The sequence below is a fragment of the Aotus nancymaae genome, unplaced genomic scaffold (genome assembly GCF_030222135.1).
Source record: "Aotus nancymaae isolate 86718 unplaced genomic scaffold, 86718_ANA_hifiasm-v0.15.2.pri h1tg000003l, whole genome shotgun sequence".
Lineage (NCBI taxonomy): Eukaryota > Metazoa > Chordata > Mammalia > Primates > Aotidae > Aotus > Aotus nancymaae.
Genome location: NW_026988414.1, coordinates 17,332,052 through 17,342,774, shown reverse-complemented (window position 1 = coordinate 17,342,774; position 10,723 = coordinate 17,332,052). Strand labels below are relative to the sequence as shown.

General features: G+C 43.6%; 1 protein-coding gene across 1 annotated transcript; it reads left to right on the top strand.

The window, feature by feature from the left end:
- The first annotated feature begins 1,220 nt into the window (after positions 1-1,220).
- Positions 1,221-10,449, top strand: ATP6V1G1 (ATPase H+ transporting V1 subunit G1). Its single transcript, XM_012461904.3, has 3 exons — positions 1,221-1,409; positions 5,561-5,661; positions 9,647-10,449. Exons 1-3 carry the CDS (start codon positions 1,328-1,330, stop codon positions 9,818-9,820), a joined length of 357 nt encoding a protein of 118 aa, XP_012317327.1. The 5' UTR covers positions 1,221-1,327; the 3' UTR covers positions 9,821-10,449.
- The last annotated feature ends 274 nt before the right edge of the window (positions 10,450-10,723 follow it).

The following is a 10,723-nucleotide window of genomic DNA, read 5'->3' as shown; positions in this document are numbered from 1 at the left end:
ATTTTTCCTAGAGACAGGGTTTCACCATGTGGGTTAGGCTGGACTCAAATGCCTGACCTCGTGATCCACCTGCCTAAGCCTCCCAAAGTGTTGGAATTACAGGCATGAGCCATTGCGCCCAGCCTATTTTAACTTTAATTTTTTTTTTTTTTTGAGACAGGGTCTTGCTCTGTCGCCCAGGCTGCAGGGCAGTGGCACCATCTCGGCTCACTGCAGCTTCCGCCTCCCGGGTTCAAGGGATTCTCCTGCCTCGGCCTACGAAGCAGCTGCGATTACAAGCGTTTACCACCACGCCTGGCTACTTTTTGTATTTTTAGTAAAGACTGGTTTCACCACGTTGGCCAGGCTGGTCTCAACCTGGTGTGATCAGCGACTTTAAGTGATCCACCCACCTCAGCCTCCCAAAGTGCTGGAATTACAGGCGTGAGCCACTGTGCCCGACCTTCAGATCTTACTTCAAACACCACTTCCTTGGTACAGCATTCAGAGACATCTCCACATCCCTCCCTTCTAAAGTTTACTTCTTACAAAACCCTGCATTTTTCCTTCATAACTATCACAGTTTGTAATTGTCTATTTAAATTAACCTGTCATGTGTCCATAAACTGTGAGCTCTGCCAGGGACCTTGTTTGTCCTGCTCTCTGCGATGTCCTCAGTATCAACAGTGGTCTAGGATCATAGCGGGCTTTCATCAAATATTTATGGTAAACAGTCCAGTCCATTCCTGAACTCGGGTTCAGAAAGGAACAGCAACCTGTCCAAAATCACACAAGTTAGTGGCAGACTTGATCCCAAATCTCCTAACTTGCAACCCAAGACTCTATCCCCGGAACTGACAAGAATCTTCCTAAACTATTCCCCGATAAAATGTGAGTGCTAAACAAAGTCCCAGAAAGGGAGGGAGTAGAGCAGTGCGGAGAGTTGGAGGAAAGTGATTTGGCTTGGCCCCTCCTCTCTTGACCTTAATGTCAGCATACTGCAAACTGAGGGATTATGGAAATAACGACGTGGCAGGGCGGCTACACTGAGCCAACCAGCGACGCGGCTGCCATTAAAAGTGGCCAGGGCGGGTAGAGGAGAGGAGAGCGGAGACCCTGCGCAGGCGCAGTCGAGCTGCTCCGCTCTACCCTCCTCCGCCCCGCCCCATCTCTCCCGAATCACCAGTTCAAGAGCTGTCAGCTGATGCTACGCTACGCGGTCACGTGACGATGGAGGTGGGTTACGGGGGAAAGCGCAGGCGCAGATTGTGGGCGGCTGGGTCAGCTGACCCAAGGGGCCTTCGAGGTGCCTTAGGCCGCTTACCTAGGTCTCAAAATTGCTGCCGCCATGGCCAGTCAGTCGCAGGGGATTCAGCAGCTGCTGCAGGCCGAGAAGCGGGCCGCCGAGAAGGTGTCTGAGGCCCGCAAAAGTGAGTTTCAGGTTGGGGCTGCCGGGCGTGGGGCTCCCCGGCGTGGCCCGCGCGAGTCGAAGGAAGACCGCTGGGCCGCAGGTGGTGGTGGGTAGATTAGGCCCGAAAAACTGCAGGGTGCGGGCGTGGTTATAGTCGCGGAAGGTTATGTGTTTCGAAGCTCTGAGGAGCTGAGGCCCCGGAAGGCTTGCGGATCGCCTGGAAGCCACGATGTGAGATAGTAAATCGGGCTTGGAAACAATAATGGGTTACCGTCCTTGGGGCCTGGAGGCGTGTGAAATGGGCTATCCAAACGGGGTTCTTTGTCCTTCCCTTCTTCCACTTACTGCTCTGGGTTGGTCAATCTCGATGAAGGGAGCCAGCATACACACAGTTGCTCTGCCTAGAAACCTGGAGTCCTCTTTGCCTTTTCTCCCTCCCTCATTTGCCACCTTCAGTCAGTCGCAAAGGCTTGCGTATCTTTCACTTTTTTCCCTTGTCTACTACCAGCATCTTAGTCCAAGACACCAACTTCTCTAAAGGCACTGTAGCGCTCTAAATCATTGATTGGTGCGTGTGTTTCTGTCTGTCTAATATGTGGCAAGCGCAGTGCCCAGTGTATCAGTTATCTCCCCTAACGTGGCTTCGTTAGGGGAGGTCGGAGTTTGAAATCACCCCAGGGATTAATTGCAGGAGAGAGAAGTGCTAGAGTGGAAAAATGTAAGGTTGCTAAAGAATTTAACAGGTGAGTTTAATCTAGACTGGGGAGTGGAAGAACCCGTTCGACTCTCCTCCAAGCAATCCATTCTCCTCTCTGCTGTCGTCCTTCTAAAATGCAAATATGTGACTTCCTGCTGGCAAGGAACAAAAAAATAAAATGCAAATATTATTTCCCCACCGCCTTTGCAGTCGAACGTTTAGTGCCTGCAGAAGAAAGCTCAAATTCCTTAATGAAGTGGGGGAGGCTCTTATAGGTCAGGCTTGGTACTTTGCTTCAGCTATACTGAATCGCTGTGATCTCTCAGAAGCACCATGATTTCTTTCACCTGCAGATCTTTGTGCACGCTGTTTCCTCTGAAGAGGCCTTTTCCAGTTTTCCTCCCCTTTGTTCTCTGACCCTTAGTCTTCCATCACACCTCAAAATTTAGGGAGCATTTCTTCCGGGAAGCCTTTCCCGACTCATGCTTCTCCCCTCAGACTAGGCATGGAGTCCCTCCCAAGTGCTGATTTCTGCCAGTGCCGTGCAATAAGCTGTTTGTTTATATGGCTCAGTCACTAGACTAAGCTTCTGGAGAACAGAAACGATGTCTAATTTAACTTTATGTATCCCATTTCCCATCTGATGAGAAAGATGCTTCTATCCCTATTTTATAGATGGTAAAAATGAGGCTCAGAGAGAAATGATTTGTTCATACCCTGGGAAGCAACATAGTTGGGACTCAGAAGCCTCTTTTCTCATGCAAGGCTAAGATACTGAGAAAGACTGATCTTAGTAATTCCTTGATGTTTCTCCTAGTATAGGACTTATTCTATCTGACATCCACATCTCTACAATTAGGGGTTGTGTGGTACTTGAAAAGCTTTCTTTGAGGGTATTGGGAATGGGAAGAAGCCTTTTCTTGCTCCCATGACTGGAAAGTTCTGTGTTCTTCCCAGAATATTTGCAGTCATGCCCTCGGTAGAGTATTTCCAGAATGACTTCTCAGAGTTTGTCTTATGATGGTTCATCAGTAACAGAAGTTGTATCTGTCTGGAGGGATATGAGAATAGATTGGGGAAGTGCAGGAAAAAATACTTGGAATATGGTAAGAATAATTCTGAGTGCCCTGGAGGTAGGATTTATGTTTTATACCTTTATCCTGTCAAGCCTGGTGCAGGATTTTGTATATCTCAGGTAGCTGTGAATTTGTTTTAAAAAGTACTAATGGCCAGGCGTGGTGGCTTAGGCCTGTAAACCCAGCACTTTGTGAGGCCGAGGCGGGTGAGGTCAGGAGTTTGAGATCAGCCCGGGCAATATGGTGAAGCTCTGTATCTACTAAAAATACAAAAATTATCTGGGTGTAGTGGCACACACGTGTAGTCCCAGCTACCCGGGAGGCTGAGACAAGAGAATTGTTTGAATCCAGGAGGCAGAGTTTGCAGTGAGCCAAGATCGTGCCACTGCACTCCAGCCTGAGGAACAGAGGGAGACTCCATCTCAAAAAAACAAAACGAAGTGTTGGTTTATGGCTAACATACATCTCAGATTTTTTTTTTTCAGACAGTCTCACTATGTCTGTCGCTTAGGCTAGAGTGCAGTGGCATGATCTTGGCTTCCTGCGACCTCCACCTCCCGAGTTCAGCAGATTCTTGTGCCTCAGCCTCCTGAGTAGCTGGAATTACACATGCCTGCCACCATGCCCGTCTCTACTAAAAATACAAAATCAAATAAATTAATAAAAAATACAAAAATAAATGTTTATATTTTTAGTGGAGACAGGGTTTCACCATGTTGGCCAGGTTGGTCTCAAACTCTTGGCCTCCCAAAGTGCTGGGACTACAGGCATGAGCCACCGCCCCCCGGCCTGTCTCAGAACTGTTAATAGTTAGGAACAGAGGTATTTAGAAGAACTGCAGTTTGAAAAATTGCCTTTCTTGACTTATAATTATGATTGACTTGCCCAGTTAAGAGTTGGGAAGAGACAGTGCATGATATGAAATGGTCCCATCCAATTTTTTAATGAAATCATTGCTTTGGACCTTAACATTTTAAAAAGTTTGCGTTAATGGCGTATTTCATTGGAGTGAAACAAAACACTAGTTTCCATATGTAAGGCCCAAGAAAAACAAGATTTAATAGAAATATGATTTCCTGTTTAAATATTTTTGATTTTTAGAGGCGCCTGTCAATATTGAATGTTGAAGATGTTTGCTGAAGGCAGTAAATGGTATTATGTTGAGTAATAAATGCAGGGAGCCATGGGAGTGGGAGTGATGTCTTGTGAAATCACGCGGAGCTACTGCAGAATGTTCGGGCCGTGAGTGTTATAGATTGTTGGTTTGGAAAATATCTTTAGCTTTGAAATATAGTCCAATACAGCTGATGGGAGGATAGCATATGAAGGATTGCGGTACAGGTGCCCGAAGCAGACAGTAGTAGGCCAGAAATAATATTGGAGTGAATGTGGACTTACAGAAATAGTCATTGGAGTGCTTAGAGAGAGACTTGTTTCAGACTAGTGTCAGGAATGTTGGTGTCCTGGGGTCATTTCTTTACAGGTCCAAAGTTCTGTTCTTAATCAGGAGGTGGAAGATTAAGTTGGTTTTCATTCAGCCACATGGGCTTTAGACAGTTGATAATACAGTGATGTAATTAAGCTTTTATAACAAAGCTTAATTTTAGATCCAGGATGTCTTTTGCTCTGAATTAAATAAATAGGTTGATGGTCTAAAACCCCTCTTTTTTTTTTTAAATTGGTGATTGGACATTCAAAGCAGAGGGGATGTGTTGGCTGTCCTTGTGGTCTGTTTTCATACAGGCTCTGACCAAACCTAGAGATTTTTTCCAGCTGTATGTTAAGCCACTTATTTCTAGAAACCAAAATACCTGTGTCTCCTCTTCTCTTAGCCACTAGTGCAGTCTTACTGTCCAGTGCTCCTCATTCAGCATTCCTTTTCAGTTACCACTTTCTTGACTTCCTTGTGACAGGCACTGCTTTTAGTTTCCAGTGTTACATCATCTGGTTCATTAGTTACATTATAGGTTGATGTCCCTTGGGAGCTTATTAGCCTTCTTGCTAAGCATCTAAGTAGGGCTACAGTTTTAATCAGCAGCATACTTACTTGTTTACTTGTTGAGGAGAGATCCCTAGATGGTTAATGTTACCCATTTTATGTTGGTTCTTAATAGTTGAGATTGAGAGAATATTCTGACACATTCTACAGTTTCTTTCCATCATTTTTATGGGCTGTAGTTACAGAAGGTATTCCTTTTTGTCTTGTCACTTCCTAGTTAAGTACAGCCTGTAGGAGGGAAGAACCTGTACTATTTGTTAGCTCTGAATTCCCTCTTTCCCATGTTGGGACTGTGTCATAATTTATTCTTGGTTTATTGTTAAAATTTAACATCTCATTCTCTCCTTGCTTTTCTGCTTTTAACCACTTCCTGATACAGCTCTCTCCTTTGAAAGCAGGAAAGAACCGGAGGCTGAAGCAGGCCAAAGAAGAAGCTCAGGCTGAAATTGAACAGTACCGCCTGCAGAGGGAGAAAGAGTTCAAGGCCAAGGAAGCTGCGGTGGGGCCCCATTTGTTTTCCTTACTGCTTTAGTTTCCTGATCCCCCACCTGCCAAGGCTCTCAAAATATCCAGCATAGCTCAGAGATTCTGGTAGAATTTTGAAAATTGGGTAATTGTGTGTTTTATTGGATGCTCAGGCATCTGTCTCTTAGGATGATCAGTTTTTCCGCACATATCGAATCCTAATTTTCATTTATTCAGTCATTTAACACATACCTGTTGAATAGTTAACATGTGCCAGGTACTGTGCTAGATGCTAGGGATCAGAGGTGACGAAGAATAGGCACGATCCCTTCCATCATGGAGTGTAGCTTACCATCTGGTGGTCAGGGAGACTCGGTAATACAGTGCAAATCATGCAGAGATAACTGAAAAGTGCTGTGACAGTCATAAACATAAACCAACTGGAGCCCCACTTTAGTATATATATAGTACAGACATTTAACCAGTGCTATGGGCTGTACTGTGGTGTGCACAATAATAGCACAAAAACAGATCACAGAGAGTACAGAGGAAGCAGGGACCATTGTGGAAAGGGGAAAGGATGGAGGAGGACTTCACAGAGAATAGAAACTATCAGGATTCTTGGGTGCAGGCAACAGAAAATATAATTAAAACTGATTCTAAATGGAATATATTGGCCTATATAATTAAAAACCTAGGAGCTTAAATAACATGCCTAGGACTTTCTCTCACCTATGTGTTTGGCTTTGTATTTCTCTCAAGTTCTATATTGTGGCCTCTAGTAGTGCCAGCCCACACACTTACAGGTCCAAATCCAGTGATTAAAGGCACATACCTCCCTCCTAGCATTAAGTAGCAAAAATTGTGATCAATTTTTTCTTTGTAAGAGACAGAGTGACACTCTTATTCAGGCTGGAGTGTAGTGGTGTGATCAGAGCTCACCGTAGCCTAGAGCTCCTAGGCTGAAGCAGTCTACCCCCACCCAGCCTTCTGAGTAGCTAGGACTAGAGGCATTATCTGCTATGCTTAGCTGGATTTTTTTGTTTTTGTAGAGATAGGGTCTTGTTGTGTTGCGTTGGCTGGTCTTGAGCGCCTGGCCTCAAGTGATCCTCACATCTTGACCTCCCAAAGTGCTGGTTCATCTTTGTTCTTGGCAGTTACAGTGCTATTAAAACTTGGCTGGGCACAGTGACTCACACCTGTAATCCCAGCACTTTGGGGAGGCTGAGGTGGGAGGATTGCTTGAAGCCAGAAGTTCAAAACTAGCCTGGGCAATAAACCAGTTCATTGTCTCTAAAAAAAATAAAAATAAAAATAAAAACAAAACTTAACATGTTTCTTTGATTCTTGAACTGGGGCTGATTGATGCTGTAAGTTGTCAGACTGCTCATAAAACAATGTAGAAATACCCTTGTGTCAGGGCAGGCATTGCCTTCATTTTATTTTATTTTATTTTTCCAAGATGGAGTCTCACTTTGTCACCCAGACTGGGGTGCAGTTCCGTGATCTCAGCTCACTGCAACCTCCACCTTCCAGGTTCAAATGATTCTCCTGCCTCAACCTCCCAAACAGCTGGGATTACAGGCATGCATCCACATGCCCAGCTAATTTTTAGTAGAGATGGGGTTTCACTATGTTGGCCAGGCTGGTCTTGAAGTCCTGACTTCATAATCTGCCTACCTCAGCCTCCCAAAATGTTGGCTTACAGGTGTGAGCCACCGCGCCCAGCCTTTCTTCGTATTTTTACATTCTCTTTTCTTTCTCATGTCACAGGCTCAGGAAGTCCTGATAACATGTGCCCTCATATTTTTATAATCTGCTATAGTTGCTTGGAGAGATGGTGCTGGTTATTGTACTGTAAAGCACAAGCTCTGAACCTTTTTTTTTTTTTTCTTTTTGAGATGGAGTTTCACTCTTGTTGCCCAGGCTGGAGTGCAATGGCATGATCTTGACTCACTGCAACCTCCACCTCCCGGGTTCAAGCTATTCTCCTGCCTCAGCCTCCTGAGTAGGTGGGATTACAAGTGCCCGCCACCATGCCTGGCAGGGTTTTTTTTTTTTTTTTTTTTGTATTTTTAGATAGAGATGGGGTTTCACCATGTTGGCTAGGCTGGTCTCGAAGTCCTGACCTCAGGTGATCCACCTGCCTTGGCCTCCCAAGTGCTGGGATTTTAGGTGTGAGCCATCATGCCTGGCCAAGCTCTGAATCTTTCTAGCAGTGTTCCATTGTAACCTCCTTAGTTTTTCAGACAACTCAGTGGAGCTTGGCATATGGCTTATATTCGTGAAACAGGTAATGGGGTTATGAACATAAAAGTATGAGTTAGCAGCTGAGCTGTTATGAAATGCCCCAGGATATTCCTGTAATATGAACAGTTGTAGTATAGTATGAAGAGCCCTAAGGGCGTGGTGGCTCATGCCTGTAATCCCAGCACTTTGGGAGGCCGAGGTGGTGGATCGATTGAGCCCAGGAATTCAAGACCTGCTTGGGCAATATGACCAAACCCCGTCTCTACAAAAAAATGCAAAAATTAGCTGGGCATGATGGGGTGTACCTGTAGTCCCAGCTACTCTGGCTGAGGTTGGAGGATAGCTTGAGCCCAGGAGGTGGATATTGCAGTGAGTCAAGATCATGCCACTGCATTCCAGCTTGGTGACAGAGTGAGACTCCATCTTTTAAAAAGAGAAAATGGAGTGATAACGTCAGGCACAGTGGTGTACATTTGTGGTCCCTGCTAGGCAGGAGGATCTCTTGAGCTTGGAAGCTGAGGCCATCCTAGGCAACATAGTGAGACCCCATCTCCTTGAAAAAAAAAGGAGCGATAGCCTCCTTATAGGTGGTTGTGAGGAATAGGTAATATGAGCGAATCCTTTGCAAATTAATACGTTATCCAAATATGAAGGGATGTTGTTATTAGCATATATATAGTGAGTCAAGAGCAGGTTAGGTGAATAAAAAGGGTCAGACACAAAAGTTACGTCCTCTAGAACCTTATAGGTCAAGTTCTAATAAAGAAGGCACAGCAGTTAACAAAAAGCCAGCTGTATTGTGAAGACCATAGAAGGTTAAAGAAAATTCATGTCAGTGTGTGTGAAACTGCTAAGAGGAACTGAAGAGGTAAGACGTGTACGATAAGAATTCAGGTAATAAAAGGGGACACTAATGAGAAATTAGTTTTCCTTTCTCTCAGACCTGCAATCCCCAGAACCAGTCACTGTTAACAGGTTTCATTTTTTTAATTCTTCTACAATATATATATTTGCAAGAACAGATGTGACACTCGGTGAATCCACTGTTGAACTTAACTAAAACACTAACCAATAATGGTGAAACTCCTTGTATATTCCTCCTAAATTGTGTCTTCCTTGTGTTTATTATTATTACTTGTTTTGTTTGGAGATGGGGTCTTGCTATTTTGCCCAGTTAGGGCTTGAACACACGATCCTCCTGATTCAGCCTCTCGAATAGCTGAGACTACGGGCATGCACCAACATGTCTGGCTTATGTTTATTGTTATTTAGGAATTTTTTAAACACCATGTATCTTCCCACATTTAAAACCACAGATAACGAAGACATACCACACTGATACTGTTGAATATCTTGCTTTTCCCCTCCTTAAACTGCATATTTTACAGTTCATTGCAATTGCTGAATAGTTCTTTTGCATAAAAGCACCATGATTTGCTTGACCAGTCCTCAGTTGTTGAGTTTTTAGGTTGATTCCTGTCTTTGGTTAAGGCTATATAGTAGACTCTGGAGAGATGTGAATATATGTCTTTGGGATAATTTCCTAGCAGTGGAAATGCTATGCAGTTTACTTTTGGTAGATGTGGCTCCTGTTAACTCTGGGAATACCTCACATGTGCTTCAGCCACGAGGTCACATTGCCAGTTTCTGAGTATATTGATTGATGAGCCTGGGTTTCTCCAAGAGTCAGCAAGTAGCTTATGAAATGTACCTGACCAGCCAGAGCGTTGTTCTAATAATCCCTCTGTGACATTGCTCCCCATCTGCAGGCACTGGGATCCCATGGCAGTTGCAGCACCGAAGTGGAGAAGGAGACCCAGGAGAAGATGACCATCCTCCAGACCTACTTTCGGCAGAACAGGGATGAAGTCTTGGATAACCTCTTGGCTTTTGTCTGTGACATTCGGCCAGAAATCCATGAAAACTACCGCATAAATGGATAAAGAAGAGAGAAGCACCTGTTCTGTGATTGGCATTTTAGATGCCCTTGTGGAATATGAAGCTTTAGTACAGCTCTAGTTATCTTCTTATGAAATGGCGTTAAATTATTTCCGTATATCATATAGTAGGTCCTTCCACTTTTTGGAGAATAGCAAATCTAGCTTTTTTGTACAGACTTAGATTACCTAAAAATTTCATCTTTTTACCTCATGTTTCTTAGGAATTTAATGGGCATATGTTGTTTTTTTTTCCTATGCCTTTTGGCTCAAGCAACATGTATATCAGTGTTGACTTTTTCTTTCTTAGATCTAGTTTTTAAAACACCACATAGCAATTCTTTGAAGAAAGGAAGGGAAAAAATTAAATAATTTTTTCCCCTAATACTTTCTTGAAGGTCAGGGGCTTTATCTATGAAAAAGTAGTAAATAGTCATTTGTAACCTGTGTGAAGCAGCAGCCAGCCTTAAAGTAGTCCATTCTTGCTAATGGTTAGAATAGTGAATACTAGTGTAATTGGGCTGCTTTTAGTTTCTCTTAACCAAAATTACTAGATGATAGAATCCAAGAACTTGTTACATGTTATTACTTGGTGTATCAATAATCATTTAAAAGTAAAGACTCTTTGTCATGCATTTCCCCCGCCCCCGTTCCTTTTTTTTTTTTTCCCTTGCCTCTGATGACCAATGGTTCTTCATTTTTGATAATGCAAAATGCATTTTGACCTAGATGGTCTGGAGAATTTCACTTAGGATATTAGCATACAAATAGCACACATATTACATACACATTTGCGTACATAATTAGAAAATGTTCATGGTAGATATGTCATATGATTTTACCCAAAAACTGTTTCACAAAACAGCAAGCAAGTAGTCTGTAGTTTGTCTTTTCTCTAGAGAGCCTTGT

Coding starts and splice junctions, on each gene's coding strand:
- ATP6V1G1 (XM_012461904.3), top strand. CDS start 1,328: ATGGCCAGTCAGTCGCAGGGGATTCAGCAGCTGCTGCAGGCCGAGAAG. Junction 1,410..5,560: donor GGTGTCTGAGGCCCGCAAAA/GTGAGTTTCAGG, acceptor CTTTGAAAGCAG/GAAAGAACCGGAGGCTGAAG. Junction 5,662..9,646: donor TCAAGGCCAAGGAAGCTGCG/GTGGGGCCCCAT, acceptor CCCCATCTGCAG/GCACTGGGATCCCATGGCAG.